General features: G+C 42.7%; 1 protein-coding gene across 7 annotated transcripts in view; it reads left to right on the top strand.

The window, feature by feature from the left end:
* Nucleotides 1-3,203: 3,203 nt before the first annotated feature.
* The window catches only part of LOC8032750 (NADPH--cytochrome P450 reductase), a 41,411-nt gene continuing 23,583 nt past the window's right edge, over nucleotides 3,204-21,031 (top strand). The window contains exons 1-5 of one of the 7 annotated variants that reach the window (XM_040502373.2): nucleotides 3,217-3,335; nucleotides 8,988-9,083; nucleotides 14,986-15,044; nucleotides 19,206-19,410; nucleotides 19,725-19,779. In XM_040502373.2, the coding sequence (XP_040358307.1) occupies nucleotides 15,008-15,044; nucleotides 19,206-19,410; nucleotides 19,725-19,779 (297 nt within the window). In that variant the 5' untranslated portion in view covers nucleotides 3,217-3,335; nucleotides 8,988-9,083; nucleotides 14,986-15,007. Of the gene's footprint in view, nucleotides 3,336-8,987; nucleotides 9,084-14,306; nucleotides 14,414-14,985; nucleotides 15,045-19,202; nucleotides 19,411-19,724; nucleotides 19,780-21,031 lie in introns of those variants that run through there. The other 6 variants (XM_029991929.4, XM_029991926.4, XM_029991927.4 and 3 more) reach the window with 6 other exon arrangements.

Here is a 21,031-nt window from a genome sequence, read left to right as displayed (position 1 = left end):
AAGTTTATTACGACATTTCGAGCGGGGACTGCTCTTCATCCCCGCTCAATACATTGTAATAAACTTTGTCGTAGTTTCTCAGCAGAATGCTTCTTTTACTTATCACTCCTCCCGGCCCATTCCTTTTGAGTTGCTTCACTCAACCTATATATAGATATCTGTTTATACATATACAGGGTGTCTCAAACAGCAGCCAGGTCCTTTAAATCGACCACAAAAACCGATTTCTTGACCTATCGCGCTACCAATTTGTGCAGCGTTGCCCAGAGGTGGTGCATTTTTTCTATAAAATTTTCAAAGAGAGAACTTACCTGAGGAAAAGTAAGAAAAGAAAAAGGCTTAACTCCTATAGAAATGCAGTGAAGCCACCGGTCTTCAAGCAATAGGGCGCCGTTTAGCACAGGGGACAACAGATGGCGCAAGCGGTTACGACGCCAACTGCCGCCAATGAATGAGCATACGGTGCCGAGAGCCGGCTTCAAAGAGCAAACAAGATTTTTTAATCAAAAGCGGCGCGAGCTTTTTTGATGTCGGTTGCCAGTGCATGATTTTATCATCCTTACTAGTAAGACACATTGAATGGACACATAATCGATTAAAAAAATGGTTTGCCGGGTTATATATATATATTTTTTTTTTCGGTGTATTTATGTTGTCAGTTTTGCAGTTTCTAGCAGTTCCTTGCTACCGCGCCTGTTTTTCGTTCTGCGACTGTCGCCGGCCTACGGAACGTGCGCTGCTTTTGAGTTGAAAAGATTGACTGCTAATAACACCTAATAACGCCGGCTCTCGGCGCCATATGCTCATTCATTGCAGCAGTTGGCATCGCGACCGCTTGCGCCATCTGTTGTCTCCCGTGTCAAACGGCGCCGTATTGCTTCGCTGCGTTAAGTTAAGCCTTTTTCTTTTTACAGCGGAGCTGTAGTTTCCCCAGTATCGTGTCCGTCAGCAAACAAATGATGACATGAAACTCTGGAGAGCTACCACCATCTATGAACGACGGTGGCAACCAGACAACCGGCTTGCTGGTTGTCGTTCATAGATTGCAGTAGCTGTTCAGCCTTTTCACTCTGGTTTGCCGACTTGCGGCCGGTCATTACTTCATTCCCACCATATAGTACAGCTTCGCTAATCTTCATTCTTCACCAGAGTGGAAAGGCTGAAAGTTTTTTTTTTTTTTTTTTACTTTCTCCTCAAGGTCGCTCCTTGCAAATTTACAGAAAAAAATGCACCACCTGTGTGCAGCGCTGTACAAAATCGTAGCACAATCGGTTAAGAAACCAATTTTTGGCGGTCGATTTAAAGAACCTGGTCGCTATTTGAGACACTCTGTATGTATATATATTGCAACGCTTCTACGAGTCATCGGCATCCAGTAGGAGAACGTTGTTTCAGTTCTTTTTACTTGCAATCAGTTGATCGATTACTACATCAACACTGGACAAGTTTCACACAGTTCTTTTGCTGGCATTTTGCCAGACTCGTGAGACATTCCCGAAGCTGCTGATATGTTTGTTGGCAATCATAACTTAGTAGTTCTGTGAATGTCCTTAGGATGTCCTTACGTTCTAAGGATGTCCTGCAAACGTCCATAGGACATGTGTGTTGCTTGGGGTTGTATAACACGATCTCATTGGACAATATTTGCGCGGACATTACGAACTCCTGAATGACAATGGGATTGGGTTCTCTACCTCCGAGTCAGATGTTCAAAAACTTAACCTAAATTTAAACTTTACAATTACGCGAACCTTCGGTGCTACCCGAGTAGAGCATAACCTCCGTTGAGTGCGCATTTCCTGCAGCACCCGTGTATTGAGGAGGAGCAACAGCCCGAAACGCCGGTGCACTGCGGGGAAGTGATAGCTGCGCAGTTTTATACGTTAGAGTGCAGCATGAAACACGCAAAGATGCAGATGTTGTAAGTTTGTTCCGCGTTTAGGGGGTTGCTAAGTAGCATCGATGTTCCGTAAGCGCCAGAAGTGCCGCAACTTTTGATATCCAGAAAAGATTGAAGATCACACGTGATCGAGATCGAATCCCAACAGCCAAGACACCAAATAAAACGTATTTAGAATGAAAACAAATCAGGCATTAAAAAAAAAAAAAGCAGCACAAAACGTCCAAATCACCGTGGTTTAAAAGAACAAACTACGAAGAATGTATCTTGTAGTGATCATTATGCAAATTAAGTCAAGACCATCGATCACGCCCCCACCGCCAACCCTTTCCTAACAGACAAGCTCGTTAGCTAACCGTCGTTGCAGTTAGTTTTTCGCTTTGCCGTTATTTGTCTCCGTTCTAGAGAGGAAATCGCGAACGCAAAGGCGTTTTCAACATAAGGCGAAGCATCTATCCTAAACTCCTTTAAACACGGAAATCATCCACGAACATCCACAAATTGCATAACCTGCCCCATTTGTGACGCGACTACGACGTCGTGAACATTTACCGCCGTCTGCAGTATCGCATTCGCAGTATTCTACGTAGGTAATTTATTTTCCTTCCCAAAAGACGTCATACGTGCGACGCCGTGCGACGGGTGCTGGGGGTTACCAGATTCTGCGTACTGCTGCGTACGTAAACATATACGTCACATTGACGTCATCGTACACGCGCAAGCTCTGACCATTTGGTTCTGAATGGATAGTTGGGCGAGTTGGTGGGAATTCGCTCCAACAGGATAGTTGGGCGAGTTGATGGGAATCCGACAGCGCTCGTCCCGTGTGTTTCTCCTCCGTCCACGTCTGTCGGTCGCGCTGTGTCCCAAGATGGTAATATGATTTTTCTCAGTTAAGTGCTGCGCCCGTTGGTTTTCAGGTATTGCACAACATACGGGAATCAATAAAGCAAAGTCGAACTACGCACTAAACTCGTGCAAACAAGAGAACTAGTTCTAAACGAAACAAGCCAAAGATCACGTGATTGGAAGGGCTCGCGCCAGGCTCGCTACGAGCAATGACGTCACAAAGCTGTTTCGTTTGCTCCCCGAGTGACTCTAAAAGCAAATAAAGGTCAGCCAGAGTAGTTCTTGATGACGTCGAGACTTTGTCACCCTGGAAGCCACGATGGTGCAAGGTCGCACGTGGCGAGAGCAGAATGAACCCATAAACGAACGCAGCGTCAAAAAGAGGAAACGATGAACAAAAAACAAAGTTTCATACCACACGGTGGCGCTTGCGTTCCTCAGCTTTCGACGTTTTTTTTTTTGCTTCTTATCGTGGTGGCTGTGATAGTACAGCTGACGAAGCCGTGGCGGTGTGGGAAGGCGCTTCTTAATGAAAGTTACAGCGTCGGACTCTGGAAAGGACTAACTGACTTTGTCGCCACTCAAGGTGCGTACCACATGCCTCTCTTTCGCCGCGAATCTCCAACTTGTGCGGCATTTCGTAGGCCTAACCCGCATATTTTTGCCTCGGGGGTACTGCACTGTCGCGGGGGGTTACCGTACATTCGCTGGCTCTCGCTGGATCTTCACCGCGGCGCTTGGCTTTCTGCGGCACGCGCTCCGACGACGGCGTCGTAGATTGAAATGCCACTTGCTTTGCATAGATCCCGAAGCTGACGTGCCACTCGCGAACGGGCAGATATTTCAAGGTCAATATGTTGCAATTCCACGTATTTTTTACCTGTATGGGGAGGTCGCGATTTTGCTGCTGCTTCGGCCTGGATTTCGTGTTTGGCTGAAATGCCGCCCCTAGACGTAAAACAAAACAGCAGGGTCGCGCTGTGAGGCATCGCCTAGAGCCGTGTAGCGCGACTACGGGTACCGAGATAACGCTGCGATCGTGTGTTTGGGAATACGGCGCCCGAAGTCGGTGAGTTACGTGAAAGTGAAATGACGCAAATACGTTCGGTTCTGACGTGTAACGCAACATCCCGATCGCTTTTTTTCTCTGTCTTTTTTGCCGATTAGAGTAAAGTTGAGGAATGCTTGAAAACAAAATCATCCATTCATTTGGCTAGTGCTCTTGTTGGGATGATCAAGAGGTGACTCGTTACCTTATTTTCACGTGCTTTTTTACGTTTTTATTTGTTCGTTTCATCCGTCCTCTGATCCAATCTGTCTCGCTTGCATCAAGGTCGTGCCAGTCGCGTCTGACTGCACTCCAACTCGCAGCTAGGAGACGGCGAGGCGAGCAAAAACTAAGAAGACGTTTACGTTTTTTTTTATTTTTTTTTATTCTTTTTCAACAGCGGTTTTTTCCTTCCTCGTAGGCACCTACCATCAGTGATCCGTCGCAAATATACATGCGTACGTAGTTTGTGTGGAAACTTCTAACATGTTTTGTTCTTGTTATTCCTGTACAGTTTCACAGTTTCCACGCGACGATTGCTGCTGCGAGTTTGTCTTTTAATGTGTATAATAACACTCGCACGCAACTTCCTCTGAGGTTTCTCTTGGTCGGAGGAAGTCTGCGAGGTTTTGAGCAAAAAGAATAACCCTTGCTGTGTATTAACTTAGTGATCTACTTTTGATTCTGTCCTTCACTCTGATAACCGACGAGGATTTCTGCGACGGCGATTGAACGGATCCCGGAAAATTTAGACGAGAACCTTCAGAGATAAGTGCGCAATTGCAAGGCAAACTGGCTCCCCGCCGGGGAGCTTGTATCACTCGCGCCTGCCCGTGTCGTGGTTCGTTGCCGGGGCAGAAGACAAAGGATAGTTGGCCAATTGTGACGTCGTCGGTGGTATCTTCAAGGCAATCTCCGGCTAGTGGGGTAGAAACACTCGTGAGGCTGGCTGCGGGGTGCGATTCCGGCCGTGTCTTGATGGTAGTTACCGGAATGTTCATTCGCCGGAATTCCGTGGCGCAGGGAGGAGAGCATAGAATGTTCTCACCCTGTCTTCGGCTTCGAACAACAGGAAAGTCGTGGTTTCGAACGTGAAAGTTTTTTTTTTTTTTCTTCTTCTTTCTTAGCTGCCTTGCGTCGAGGCCAATAGCCTGGAATTTTCCACGTAGGGTGCGAGGAGAATTAGAAACAATACGAAGACCCCGCTTTTTTTTTCCTTCGTTTTATCGGGCAGTTTTAAAGCTCATTTCAGGCAGTGCTGCGTGCCTGATCGTTTATGACCACAGTGGGGTTTCACAGGAAGAGCCTAATTAATTTGAAGTGTGGGGAGAATTGTGCTCAATTCAAATTTGCGGTATGTCATATAAATCTTAAAAATGGTTCATCCCCGTATCTGCAAAACCACGAAGGGAGTAAAGTTGGTAGGAAGAACTTGAAAGGAAGTTTTCTTCAATATCCTATCTATCTGTGTAGACATAACCTCTCTACTGCAATAAAAGCTGTGAGCTTAAAGGCAAACCAGCTTTAGACATTTGACGCTGCTCATGAAGCGAATGAAACCTGTGGGCACCACTCGATAACCTTTAGAGTTCTTGCGTTGAAGACACATGAGAAACATCTGCTTGTGGGGTTTAAACCCCACAGTCGTTCATGATGGTAGCTTCTGGAAATACCTTTATTATCTGTTCACCTGTGAACCGCCACATCTGTGCTCAGAGCTTAGAAATTCAGATTTAACGCCTCATCCCTCCACAAAGCAGAGGGTTAAATGACGAAAAGGAAACTTCTTGCACCTGACTGCTTTTTGTCCCTGTGGTATCTATACTTGTAGTGAACAGGGGAAGGTCATTGGGTTAATGATCTGAATGTAAGTGCACAAACGAGCTGGTGTAAATTGAACATGACACAAACCCCGAGACTGCAAGTAAAATATGACGCATACACATTTGAGACTTTTCACTGTATGTCATTTTTGATCTGCAGTCTCGGGGTTTATGTCATGTTCATGACGAAGGGGTCCTTGCCCCTTCCATAAGGACAGAAAGCAAAAGGACTTAATATATCAAGTTCTATAAAAAGAATATATATATATCAAGTTGTAAAAAAAAAAAAATGGAGCATCTGTAGGAAATTGACCATCAAGGACATGGCATCGTTAAGCTTCGGCGTACACTTGTTTTCTGCGAAGCGTCGTTACTCTCGCATTTGCTGCTACTCAACCCTTCGTGGAGGCTTTTCTGCCATGCTTGAAAGTAGCCTGCTTGGTTAGAACTGATATGTCTGCTTCGTCAACTTGTATTCCAGCGCAGTGATTTGTCATAGCAAATTCTCTGTTTATTGAAGTCATTTATCTTAGTTTAATTTATTACATTCCCAATTCTCCAACCTTTTGAAGGAAAAACAATAATCACGCACGTAAAGGGAATAAAAGACTCAGAAAGCCACTTTAGCTGGGAGAAATATTTACAAGAAATCTGTGGGATATTGTTTCAACTGTTTAAAAGGCACTGCCACCTCCTCATTGTAAAAGGTCCAAAGGATATAATATAAACTTAAAGAACACTGGCTAGCACAGTTATGCACTTAGGTTGACTTTTGTCATAACTGAAAAATACAGCTTAACAGTAAGCCCCCCTTGTTAATTGACCAAGGTTAGAAAAGAAGCTGGAGTATATTGTTCTCAAGAGCTCTGACCTATACTTCGTTTCAGCTTAAGTCCAGATGCAGCCGATGCTACAAGCGGGAGCGTGTGGCCCTGAACAGTGCTTGCACTGCACTAGCGCACATGCTTGGCCGGGATGCTGAAAGCCCGAAGCTCGCTCTTGTAGCTTCTGCTATGCTCACACTTAAAGTGAGACGGAGTATAGTGCTGTATTGAGTCTATAATCGGTGGCAGATTAAAGGACTCTTTGGAAGCTCTGCCTCTATTGCGAGCTATCTACCTTTGATAACATTTCAGTAACGCTTCTCATTGGCACACGCACCTGAAGCATGATGGAATGCTTGCTAGAGGCAGAGCTTCTGCTGCATTCTTAACCTGTCGCCAACTATAATATGAAGTGCCTACTTTCTTTTTTACTTTTTTTTTTAATTGTCGAAATTTTTACTGACAAATGTTTTTCAAATTTTTTTTGGTGATAGCGTTAGGGCTTTTCTGAGTATCGTGCAGTCTGTGGAGCCAGGGAATGCCCACTGATATTGCACATGCTGATTGTACTGATGCACATGCTTTTGCAAATATGTTACACACTTTACTGTTCTCGCTGATGTTTCACGCTGCTCCCTTGCAAAACTTTGTCTCAGACTTTCTTGCTGTAGCCATTGAGCATGTTTTCCTCGGTTGTGATGTGGTAGCAGAGGCATGACTTTTTTTTTTTCTGTTCCTTTATTTTTTTTCTATATCTCGCAGATTTGAATTGAAGCCCATGTTCAAATTGTTTTATCCAGTATTTCCGCTGGTCCTTTAAAACTTGGCACACCCTTGAATGCAAAATTTCCATTTTCAATGCTTTTGAAACACTTGGATTCTTGGAGTTCTTAAAAAACCCATGGGAATCGATAATGATGGCCAAGTATGAGGTTTCTTTTTGAACATCAGTATGAGGCTGTGAACGAAATGAGGAATGATGAACATTTCCATAGTGAAAGAATCAAAAACCACACAGCTTAAGGAAGACTGACGTGCTGATAGTTGGGAGTGCAAGAAACTGTTCAAAAGTCCATGTGGGAACATTGGCTCCTCCATTCATTGTTGTTATCTAATAAAATGTCACTACTGTTCTTAAAATGACAGTATGGTTCTGGACCTTGGAAAAGTTCTTGGCATATCATCAAAAATTCTTGAAAGTCCTTGAATATTTTCTTTTAAAATATGTGAGAACCTTTTTTTGGGGGGTCATTAACTTATGGTGTAACATTAACATTTCGGAAGTGAATGTCCAGACAGTACCTACTAATCAGCCCTCAGGGAGAGAGAAACTAGTTTATTTGTTACTTTGTGCTGAAGAAAAGGGGGAAAAAAGGGGGGGGGGGGGAATAAAGAATGAACAGAAATATACAGAGAAAATATAGAAAAAAAAATGATGCCCAAATTAATGCAATCAGAAGCAAATAAATATTTAAAATTAAATGAAAGTTGTGCATAAAATGAGTCCTAAACCAATTACTAGTCAAATCATATGCATCCTAAGAGAAAGTAAAGATGGCAAAGACAAATGGTACTTAAGTTATGTCCCAATGAATTAGGGCATGCTTGTAATGCTGCAAGAATCAACAATAAAAAAAAAAACTGAGGACTGGACAAAACTTTTTTTCAACTTGCAGCATGAACATTTATTGATGTTCTACTGCAGTGGCAGCATGACTAAAGAGGGAGAGGAAATGTGAGGGGGAAAAAAGGAGGTGTCCTTTACGGCACAATAACGGGCATAGAGATTTAAGTCTAGACCACCTAAGTGGGCTCCAGTTGTAGACAGAGATGCGCGATTTTGGTGTCAGACAAGCTGGGAGAAGGGAATCAAATGTACCTTGGAGAATGATGTGTTTCGTAAGCTTTGATTATCTTGCAGCCATACCAAGACCTACGATTCCCTTTTTTTTTTTTGTCTTCACTTTAAGTGTTTTGTTTGATCTTGTTTCTTTTAGAAATCTGGTCAGTGTACAAGCGACCACTTCAGGTTCTTGTCTGGTTTCTGTGTTCCAAAGGGCTGTTGGAGGGATATTGGTTGTCTGGAAAGGTTTACTGCCTTGACCATGGTGGCTCGTTGTTTCTTATGTGTATACTGTGCACACACATTGGAGAGCATGTTTGACAGTATGTTGTTGATTTTCTCCCACTCACATGAACAAACTTCTTGGTGTAAGGAACATGAGGGCATATTCGGTGAGGTGTGATTTGGCTAGGTGTCTTGAGAGTAACCTGTGTTACATATGTTGCGAGGTGAAAGGCATTCAACAGGTACCCTTAATTCGGTTTCTCGGTGACGTTTCATTGCGGCAAAGACTAAGGGGCGAACAATGCAAGGCTGGGAAACATCCCAAGCAGATTTCACATAATTTCATCCTCTGTAATTACTGTATTTTCTAGTGTACAGGTCACAGTTTTTTTCCTCAACTTTCTGTCAGTGTGTCTTGCACAATGGAGCTAATTGTGTGTTATATTTTTTATAAGTATGGTCCTTAACTGTGCAGGATGTAGGTCATATCGACATTTACGACAAATGAGGAATGAAAGAGCACCCACCGATGACCTTCTCTTGCGACGGCTTGAAGACACATTTTTAATGGGTAAAGCAGCCACAGATGATTGTAATTTTGGGTTTTCTGGGATGCTTAGGGCTTGTACATTGAGTTTGTACCACAAAAAGGCTTTCTCAAGAACTACTTTTAGGCTCATTCTGTATAAATGAACAATTTGATCCACCAAAATTGCGTGACATTTTATTTCGGACAACTGTCTAAGGGGCTAAGATGAAGGAATGCTCAGGAAACTGAAAACAAATGCTCAGACTTTGCAATGAACGCCTTTTCATGCATCATACTTACCAGAAAGGACATTTAGGGGAGCAATAAGCAATAAGTGAAAAGAATTTCAGAAGCATGTTTAATATTAAAGTATAATGTTTGGATAACACTTTGTTTTGGTATTGGAAAATAGTTTTTAGACTCTTCATGGTTTTATCGCAATCAATTTCAAGCTACTTTATTGTAATTTCTTGGGGAGCAAGGGTCATGTGTTCATGTTCCCAACAGCATTAGCTTTGGTCTTTTATATTTCTCTAGTCCTTTTCAGTTTTGTACTTTGATTCTAAGCCATCTCGGGTGTTTCTGCTGGTCAATAAGCTTCATAGCTTTATGAGCCACATTTTTCTCTATATCCCTCTGTTTATGCAAGTTAGCGAACATTACATGCATAATGTTGTCATTGGAAGAGCTGAACAGCTCTAGAATTAACGTGCCGAAAAAGGGAATTTCATCCTATCCTCGATTAAATCTGCTGCGCCTCTTGAACACTTGCCGGTTCCCGTAGGCCTGCCGTGGATGTTTCACAAATAAAAAGAGTGAAATTCTAATTTTAGTTCATAAGCAACATTGATGGCTGCCATATTTTGGCCGTCGCTTCCTGCGCAAAGCTTGGACGGTGGGCATGAGCACTGATGCAGTGCTCATGTCCAGTGCATGCTCAAGGTATGTGCCCATAATACAGCGGTCTCAGATAATCGATGTAGCAGCTGCTGGAGGGTGCACACATTTAAAAAATGTCTTTTGCAACCTCTTGGTCTAGAACATTCTGCAGATGCCTCTTCTGAGGGAGGAAGAACAGTCATCATTGCCATTGAGGCTTGCCAAGGCTGTGAAAGTTTGCAGAGCTGCCCGTTGCCGTTTTCCTGGTTAGACGTCACAAAGCCCTTGAGGTAGAAACAAGCAGGCGGCTGTCCGAATGTGTCCGTCGAGTCCTGTCTCTAGTCTTGATATGAATTTAAGGATAAATTGTTTTCATACATATTTTTTTTTTATTTATTTAGGAGTACCATTATGAAGAGTGACTGAAATTGTACATAGATTTAGTGCATCTGAGAAGGTGCTGGTTTCCACGGGGCTTTCCACACCCCTCAATGTGCCAAATGCAGAATTTTTGGTAAGCATGCAGGCCATTCAGAGTTGCTTCGAGCAGAGCAGCTACAACTACATTTGGGAGTCCTTTAACCCTTTTACGGTCGAGCTTTTTCCCCCACACAATGCTTCCCAGTGGCTGGGCTTCGTTTCCAATGGAATAGTATAATGAAAGGGTCAATGCGCAGGTTTTTTCTTAACCATCTAGCGGGAAAATGTACAGTGTTGGCTAGCTGTAAAGGTTTACTAGCATGAAATGGAAATATTGAAGGCAAAAAGTTGTCACCTTTCTTCCATTCGGTTTCATTTTGGCACGCCCCCATTTTGGCGCTTTCGCTTCCCTGACATTTTGGCGGCTTCAAATTCTGAAGCAGTGGTACTTTACAGACCTTATCCATCGGATGGTAAGCTCTCATCCTCTAAATTCAATTTTGAGAAGGGTTAAAAGTCTGAATCGGGAGAGCCAGCGCTCCAATTGCCCCTACCGCTAGAGCAGCCGACATACGAATCTACCTCGCATATTACGGGCCCGAAGCATCTAACTTCAAAATTATAAGTAGCCCCAGCAAAGCGAAACAATGTGTGGATAATGTCTATATTTCTCCAACATTATAAATAGCAACACTTTCAAATCTGTAAGCGTTGCCATGCATGAACGGCGACGACCGTCGAAGGGTTAATCGGCAAGAAGACATTTTGGGGATATCGTAAAGGGCATGGTATTTGCAACTTGAAAAATATAGTGAAAAAATTTATCGTGTGAATGCATTGCCCCACGGTAACGATTTTGTAGCATACCACACCCAGTCGCACACTTTGGTGCCCAGGAAATATTCCCAAAAGCCGCACTTGGCGAAATTTGTGAAATGTTGAGCTCGTAAAAAGGAAGTCGTTTACAGTGCCCACGATGCTGGATCTGTACTGATTCTGAGAATGCTTCAATCACACCAAGAACACAGAAACATTGGGTACTTGTAGTAAGCCTTAAAACTAAAACCTGATGCCCGGAGAGAGCATTCAGCAAATGACGCGTTTCCTGTATCTGTTTCCTGTGGCGTCACCGGAATAACGTTGAACTACTCCAGGTCTACTCTGCCGCCGGGTGCAGGCAGGTCCGTACAAAATTAAAACGAGTTTTTTTGTCAAATTGTGTCTTTTTTTTATATTTGTGGGGAGAAGAAAACATTTAGTAACTTTGCCTCTTTTAAATGTTGTAAAGCATTTCACCCTTGATGCTTTCGATACAGGATATTAATAGGGAGACTGGATGGGAGAGTATTTTTAATTAAAGTTGTAGTACCTAAATCTCTATTGGCAGGAAGTGGTGCTTGCTCTCCCATAGTGTAAGCCATCTGTCAGTTGAAGCAGCTGCCGTGGACTCTTTCTGCCGAAGCACATTTTTTTCTGTGGGACAAACATCCTCTCGTCCAGGTGTGCGACGCTAGCAGTGACGCGTGTCGCTATCCGAGTAGTGTAGCTGCACTATTTTCCTATTGGTTTAGGCATCCGTTTCACCTCCACGTTTGCTGCTGCAGGTATCTTGCTACTTTGTGGGTCGAGACAGCACCACTTTAAGGTCTCTGGGAATTTGGATTTTTAGATGTTGGGGTGCCTGAACACATACTCTCAGCATTGGGCACTTGTTTCATAGTGGTGCTTGTGCTAAAGTGGTATGAATTCTTTTGGGAAGGTTGTCACTGAAGTGAGAAAGATGGCAGTATGATCGAAGTTGAGTGGGATGCCTGTATGAGGTACTGTGTTTGTTCACGCCCTTCAGGTAGGCCAAATTAACTCTGTCTTTTGGGAGCATACCGTAAAATCCTGCAGAAATGCCCCATTTCCCAAACTTGGGAATTCTAGAAATTATGTGTTTAACGCCCGATTTGACCGGACAAGCGCCCATCTCTAGGTTAACCCAGTTTTCAATGAAAGTAGGGGTGGCGTTCCCCCAGTATTTTGCGGTGGGGTTCTTCTTGGTTTCTTGGTTCCACTTCTCAGATATGCATCGAGGCAAGATGGCACGCCGATTAAGGTTGGAATGTCTGCATGTTGCTGCGCAGAGAGAGAGCGAGAGACTGTGCTTAAAATGCTGCTTAGTGTAAGAGAGAGAAAATGATTGGAGCAGTGTTCAGTCTAAGCTGTTGGTAAAAGGGTAAAAGAAATAATTAATCTATAATTACCAAATTTCATGGATCGGTCAAATTAACACACTTGGAAGAAATGTTATGATGTGGCGATTTTGACAATGCAGCTTTTTTCCATCTTGGTATCTATGAACTGAAATTGTGTAGAGATATAAATACACTAGGGGTATTTTTGGATTTTATTTAGCAGCATCCTCTTTTAAAGGGGCCGTGAAACATTTTTCGGGAATTGAGCCATATGTCTATCTGGAGTCCTTGCCCTTTATTATTTAACCCACGTTCATTCGCTTGATTGTCCGAATCAATTTACTGGCGTAAAAAATGAATTTTGGTTTCCCTGGCAGCCTCCCCGTCAGTTTTACAAATATGTTGCTTTAGGTAATTGATGGGAAGTTTTAGTTGTGTGTGCAAGATGGCGACGTAGACAGGACTCGATGGTCCAAGCCAGAGTGTGAGATATTGCTTCACCAGTGGTGCCTTAATGACATCACACATGCAAGCCAATGGATGACATCTGATGTGTGAAATTACGGCCAGATAATTGTAAGATGGCTATCCTCATTTGAGCTCTAGCGTTGCCTATTGCACTGTGAACGGCTTTCAGGTTTTGAGCCGTACACCGTCACCGTGTGTTATTTGTGTTACCATATGTAGCGCTACAGAAGCGAGTTTGAGGGAATTGTTTGCAACTCCGATCGGTCGAGCCCGTCCCGATAGGATCGTCAAATGACGAGCAGAGCATATGTTCTTGCTCCTACCAGAAAGTTGTTATTCTGCTTGCACAAGGACGAGAAGACTGGAAATATAACTGAAATGAATTGCCTTTGCATACTTGAGGAACAGTGTCTCGCGTTACCACCTAGAAAGATTGTGGTAGAGGAAAAGAGTTGAGAAACTCACAATATAAAGGCAGTTGTGCGAAAACTTCAATGTCCTAGGACTACACCCGCAAAAATGAACGGCCGAAAACGGATGTCTTGATGGTCGAAAGTTCACACACTCGTGTCCCTCCCTGCTACTGATTTCGCTAAGTTCCAGGTTCAAATCCGCTTGGGATTATAGGTCTTCATTGCTTAACTTTGTTTTATTATAATTCTAATCCACAATTGGGTTCTACAACTGCACTCTATGAGGCTTGCATGCTGCGGCGGGACAAGCAGCACGCTTACAATGGTTACTAATAAGCTAGAGAAGACTCTGATGTGCTTGCAACCAAAACCATATCGCGGACACGTGATGTTTTTATCACTCTGAATTTATTATTTGAAGGTTAAATGAAGTTAATTGTTTGTTCAGCCTTTTTACATATAGCTACCATGACGTTTTTTTGCTCCTGCTATCCAAGGGTGTCACATTGCTATTTCAGACAATCCAAGAAACGCAATATTATTCATGGTTTATAAAATGCAGACTCAATATTATGCCACAATGCTTGAGAATCAATTTTTTTGTGGTTTATTAAATATAAGAAAATTAAGGTTCGGCGGGTAAATTTTCTTTTTATATGACCCCTTTAAATAATTCAGTGACTGAATCTTTTTTTTTTTTTTTTAGTTTGTTACATTTTGGTTTAGGCACGTTGTCATTAACATTCCGAGTTCATCAAACGCGTGGCTGGCTTGAACTGCATTATCCCGATTGACCCGATACGTTCCTTATCGGCTCTTGAACTCTGGATGGTTTGGTATCACTACAGTTTGTTGCACGATGCAGTTTATCCACTATGTAGCACCTAGGCAGGGCTGTGTGCCGTTATCTCCATTGTCGACTGCATATTTATAGTCATTGTCACCTGAATATCCGACTGTGCATGTAGGCGGAGATTTTCGGTTCTTTCAGTCGAGAGTTGGAGACGTGCACGTAAGCTGTCTTTGCTTTGCTTTCTTTCTGCCTTTTAGTAGCTAGGGGATGCAGGTTTTTCAGCCACCTGTAGGTAAAACCTGACACTATACTTCTGCCTTCATTTGTTTTGAAAAGCAAGTAATCATTGGTCGCCGGTGAAATATTTTTGATCAGGAGCTTGAAGGTAAAAGGAAATGAGGAGCTCACCTTTTATTCACGGGATGGAACAGTTTTTCCTGCAGGTATACGTCCTGGAACTCGCATTGGTTATTATGATAGTAATAAAAATAGAGAAACCTGTGCAATGCTATTTGTTGTTAAAACTGAGAAGTCATTTATTCCCTTGAGACTTCAAGCAGCGAGTGACGAAGAACTGGTGCTGTTTTGAATTAGATTTTGTATTTTTTGTTATCGGCAGATGTTTATCCATGTTTTGCAGAAGTGGGCATTACTTGTTCCATTGAAGAATGTAAACAGTCCTTGTCACTGCATTTTCAAGTTGTATACTCTGGCATATTCTGTACCTAAAAAAACATTTGCCTAAATGTTTTGTTTCTTTTTCTTTTTTTTTTTAACACTAAACATTCTAGGTGGGGTTACCGCACAAGGCCCATGGAATCGAACAGTGCACATCCATTTCAGCAGAGAGGTGAAGTGATGTAGAAGTACATCCATGTCGGCTTCATTGGTTTTGTTTTGTAGGGGAATTACACATGTATGCACTCACTGGGAACAATTGGGGAACAAGCTTTTTGACATTACACGGTGAAGTTTAGCCAAAAATGGGATCACACTAACTTTCATCGCGTTAAGATGAGTTTTTATTGTGCGACTGTGGGGAAATTATCGAGAGTATTTTCTTCTAGAGCACGCTTGTGTAGTCTTGCCCTGCAAACATCTCAAGTGCCTTCAATCGTGAGTAAAATGACCAGTAGCTTTATTATCATACTAGCCAGAATTAACGGATAAAGAGAAAGGCCTAGTAGCTTTTTGAAAAGGCATACTCCACGGAAGAATTTTTGAAAATTCTACAATATATAATGCTTGAACTCCTTTTTTTTTTTTTAATTTGGTGTTTCAACATACACTTTGTTTGTAAGTCTTTTTCTCTGATAACTAGAAAAGAAATACATAAAAAGGAGACATTGGCTCTTGCTATAGTGCCACTGGCTGCTGCTTTTTGTTTGTCTCGTAAGTGTTCTAACAAAAATCTTTTGCACATGCAAAAAAAAAAAAAAAGTCCTGCGGCAGCACTACAGCTGCAGTGTGCGACGAAGCGAGTGCAAACATGTGGCTGCCAATTTTTATCTCTAGCTTTGTGCCGTAAAGCTCGTAATCAACAGCAAATTTTATCTAGTTTTTCTTATTAGTTAAAGAGCAGTACTTGAAACTGCCAGCATGGTGGAATGCATTTATCTGCAGCACTATGCTGGGTGCTAGTTTTCCATTTAATGATGACTTGTATGAAGTGATTTTGACGTAAGGGTTAGGCTAGTGGTGTCAGGCAGTGGACATGCTTCTAGTCTTGGATGTGCCACTTCTGCATGAACACTTGTGCGGCTAGACATCTTAAAAAACTGCCAAAGCTTATGGTGGTAGCATTCGCTTCAGTGTCAGTCTAGGAAATAAATGAGAAATTTAGGGTCTGAAACAGACTAGAGCAATAAGAAATTTAACCCCTTAAGTGCAACTTTAAAAATAAAAAAAAAAACGCCTAAAAATGCTATATATTTTTATTAAGGAGCTTTAGTCCAGTAGTATAACAAATAAAATTTCAAAAGTTTATTACGCAAAAATTGGCGGCAGCGAAAAAAAAAAAAGGTGCCAACTAAAATGAGTGCTGCCATCTATGATCAGTGCTGCAAACTACTTGGAGCCTAGCTCGTCTGTGGTATTGAGGGCTACTGAAAAAAAAAAACCACTGGACGAGCTGAGCTTGTCCATGGCATTTTTATCCAGAAAGCGGCCGACGAGCTCAGCTTGTCCAAGGCACCTAAAGGGTTAATAACCTAATGATTTGTGATAACTACTCTCTCATACTTAGTGTGCAACGTTGTCAAAAGTACTGGTGCGGATGCGTGGCTTCATCCAGGGTCTCATTTGCGCGAGAGTGTGAGCAAGTGAACCGCTAGTTCAAACGCCATGCTTGCACCAGCAGTTTCAAACAGCATTATGAAGCGGAATACACTTTTGACCTCTGTTGGAACTTGTTGGTGAGGAAGATTTCCCCGAGTATGGACTATTTGTGCTTCTCATGACATAATTATATCCCCAAAAGAGGGAGGGTGACCACCTCATCAAGAGCAATAATGGAGCAATTTGGTTAAAAAAAGAAAAGCAGAGGATTTCTTTCCTTGGGTGCCACGGAGAAATGTTTGATTTCTATGAAGTATCGCCCAACAGAGAAAGCCTGGAAATTGACAGGGAACACTATGAGTATGGTTTGGCATTTTTGGTTTAAATCAATAAACCTGTTCACACCCTATTAGAGGTAATAAGTTCTTCCTCTGCATTTTTAAAGCAATAGCTTTAAGGAGCTCGTGTTGCAGAAAAGCCGGTGTCGGCATCGGTGGCGTGGGATGGGAAAATTTTGATTGGTCGATAGGGTCATGACGTCACTGCCACATGACCTTGCACAGGAATTTCAAACTACCCACAGCGCTCACGTGAAACGTGACGTCAGGCATGGGTTGAAAGTGATTAAAACATGGCATGTAATATGAATTAAAGGTCGCCGTATGCCTCAACTGATTTCACTTCATAAAGTAATTCATTTGTCTTAAAGAAAAATAAGAATTTTAGGTGGAGGTGGGATGAACCCACGATCCTCCGGTTGCGAGCCAGACACGCGACCGACTAGGCCATGCAGACACGCTTGCACAGCTTGGGAACGAGCAGGGGTTCATATGTTTAGCTATTACATTCCACCCTTAAAGGGGAAGCTTAAGCGTTCTCCTGTAAATTTTCTTAGAGAAAAAAGAAAATCCTTGCTGCAGCCTGAACAGTTTTCATTGTAGTAGAGTTGCTTGGTGGCAGCTTTCTTCTGGGAGATTGGGTAGAGGTTTCTGCAAATGTCAGATGTTTGTTCTTATCTGTTGCTGAGAAAGTTGCATGTTGAAAAAGCAAGGCTTGTCCTGCATTCACAAAGCATCAACATTCCCCTTGAAGCGTTACTTAGCTAAACCCCTAAACCAGTCCCCGGGATGAATTGTCTATTCCAGTGTGCGCCCTATTTTATCGATTTCCTTGTTTCTTGCCATCTAGGAAAGGAACTGTCTGTGCGATGTACATTGTGTGCCCTGGCAGCCTCCCAAACATTATTATTCACTTTCCCATTGCAAGCAAACATTGGCTCAGTCTCTGACGCAGGCAACAACCTTGAGTCTGTCCAGAGCAAGGTTGGCCATGCTGACCCGGCCTATGAGCCTCAAACAAAACCACGAAACTTCCAAGAGTTGCAAACTTATATCCAGAGCAATAAACGAAACTGGAACTACTTTCAATCTATCTGAGTCAGAAGCAGTCCAACTGTAGGTAAGGTAGCTGTAGCACAAGACTACCAAACTGCAATCTGTCTTTCGATTTGAAACATGTTCCATTTATTTTTTGGGGGAAGTGCTCGTGTGACCAGGAGGGAGGTGGGGTAGGGGGGAGGGAAGGAAGGGAAGGGAGCTGCGAGCCGCACTTTAACACGCGAAGAGCCGCATGCGGCTCGCGAGTTGCAGCTTGGCCACCCCTGGTCTAGACCGTTTCCTATTGAAAATTCTTGATCAATGGTGTAACTCCTGAAGCAAAAGATGTCTTTCTTCCATGAAGGTTGCCGAGAGGCTTGAATGAATTGAATGCAGCTTCGCTTCATTCTTTGTTACTTTATGTTGTATCGGTGTTGTCTGTTGCAATGTAAAAAGAGTTTATGGCTGGCAAGTTACTGCAAGTGAATGATGTCTTTGGTAACTCTCCCTAAATGCAAGATACCATTTACATTCTCTGTGCAAATGATTTTTTTTTTTTTATCCTTAAAGGGGAGGTGCCACGGTGTTCAATTGGAATGTTTTCACTTTGCACGAGCTTACTGGCACTAGTGGGACCTAGAGTCGCTGAATGTTTCCAGAGTATTGCATTCGATAGCGTCCGCTGTGACTGTTCTATTTTAGCTCTGATCAGCCATCTTGGCTCTGAAACGTATACAGTAGAATGGAATTCAAGAATGCCGACCCATGTCTCCAAAGCGGATGCGCCGTGAATTACCACCGAAGTTGGCATTCAGGTAGTGATTCGTGTCCAGGTGCTGCAATGACAACAATAGCAGAACCCTAGTAACTCGTACCGTGTGCTGTGCTTTGCCAACCCCAGTCCAGGAGCAAGTCTGTCATCATTGTTTTCTGTTCGTTGTATGCTGCAAGATCGCACTTGGAATCTACTCTAGGTCTTGCATTAGAGCAGACAACACCATACCAAACATACTGTCCATGGCTACACATTCAGGTTGTTTGTGGTGCCCTCTATATATAACCCATTTTTGTAAACCACCGTTTTCACCAAAGGTGTGCCAAAGAGCACATCAAGGTTGTGTTTCCAAATTTACTCTGTCTCACTCTCGAGTAAAAGTTTTGAATTCGGTAAACAAACCCCATCCAGCATTGCTTTATCTGTGTTGATATATAGGGTCACCTGGTCATACATAAGGTCACCTGATCATCTGATCTACTCGATTAAGGTTTGGAACGCGACTTAGATAAGCATCTATTGTGCCCTACTAATTCTCCTGGTACGACACAAGTAGCAAACATTGTTCCTTCTTTGCCAGCAGTGATGGAGGGACCAGCCAGCCAAGAGGGGCTGCTCGGCCCGGAAGCGGCCACAAGGGCAGCCATTGCAGAGGAGGCCCCCATGTTTGGCCTGCTGGACGTGCTCATACTGCTGGCGCTCTTGGGGTTTGCCATCTACTGGCTGTTCCTGAGACGCAAGAAGGCACCCTCCTTTGATCCAGCAGCCATCAAGACGTTCTCCATAGAGTGAGTGACTGCTTGTTTGTCTGCTTAACCTGCTTTTAAGCCGTTCGTCTCGTCTGTCTGGCTTGATGCCCTTGTTTGGGGCAAAATGGTGGAGAGCTACTTATATGCTGCTTAACTTAAAGCATCACTGCTGATTTCATGCCCGAGTAATTCTCAAAACCTGTGCTCTCCCATTTTTAATTTTTTTCTGCTTGTCCTATTCATTATTTGTCAAAAAGAGTGCTTGTACCCTTTACATCCGCAATCCTCATTCTACTGTAGCTAGCATAAATGATGTAGTTGTTTTAAGTTTTCCTTTTTGTGTTGTGTTGCAGGACAAATATCCAGAAAACTGACAACTCCAGCTTCATAGGAAAGATGAAGTCTACGGTATGTCAGCCCCTTTCTTTCTGTGTTGTTTGCGTTCCACAGCTGTATTCTTGGAGGTCTAACTTGAGAGCAGGAAACCCACTGACATCTCTATCCATTTGTTTCTTTGGCGGCTTCCATTTCGGTCTACAGAACACCCCATTTGTAAGGAAATGCATGACTTGGGCAGGCAGCAGAAGTCGTTTTACTTGACAAAAGAGTGTTGATTTGTCCGTTGGCAGTCAGTGTTACTAGTTTCAACAGGGTTCTGCAATGTAAACCATTGGCTGGAAGTTAGTAACAAATAAAGAAAAATTTAATGCACTAAACCTACAAAAAACTCCTGTTTTTCTTTTGCTTTTGTTTTCATTACTATTAATGCTTTTTATCTTCTCGAATGAAAATAATTTTTGATTCCCTATATTGTTTACCACAACATTGCTGATGAGCTTACAGCATATTATATCGGTCTAGCGAAGTCCATTGGGAGTAGTAGCATTCCACTTGTTAATTAGCATCATAGTATTTCTTTTTGTGTCGTCCTAGTGCCATAGTCGTCATGATCTATACTCAGATATATATATTTTTATTTGTTATTCCTTTTGGGCTGAGAGCCTAGATCTATGTGTACGTGTCCATAAAATGTACCTTTGAATTTGCTTTAGTTTTTTCAGTTAAAAGTCTTTTGATGCTCACCGCAATGTTCAGGCTTTTCCAAATAGGGAATCCTGGGTGAATTCCAGAATAAGTCTCACTTTGAAGGGTTTACCCTTGTTTTAGTTTAGCACGGTGTATAGGATAGAGGAAAGGCACAAAACTTGTTTAAACATTTCTGCTAACTATTCACAAACACAGCCAATTAGAATTCAAGTCTAGTAGTTTGGCAAAATCTGGCTCAGCAGAGATAGTGCGTCTTCCGTTCCTCCAGTGTCTTTAATTGGAATAAGACACCTCTGGCGTGACGAAGGCAAAAGCGGGACGCTGAATGTATTGTCCAGACATGACTTCATTGCTTTGTTAAGGGTGGTTATGGCCATTAGTTCCAAGGAGGCACACTTTGTTAGGGTTGCATGTGGCAAGGTTTCCGAAACTTGTTTCTGTCTGCTTGGCTATCTTTTCTGCTTGGTAGTTGACATCAAAGCCCATTAAAATGCAAGGAATGATTTGAATTCATTTTAAGAAATCAGTGCCTTACCTCTTGCATCTACAGAGGAAACACTAGTTACTTTTTTTATGTTTGAATTTTAGGGAAGTTTGCATTCCTTTTACCTGA

Source organism: Ixodes scapularis, unplaced genomic scaffold (genome assembly GCF_016920785.2).
Source record: "Ixodes scapularis isolate PalLabHiFi unplaced genomic scaffold, ASM1692078v2 PGA_scaffold1__304_contigs__length_218370807, whole genome shotgun sequence".
Lineage (NCBI taxonomy): Eukaryota > Metazoa > Arthropoda > Arachnida > Ixodida > Ixodidae > Ixodes > Ixodes scapularis.
Note: the sequence above shows the minus strand (reverse complement) of the source record. Positions and strands in the feature narration are given on the sequence as shown.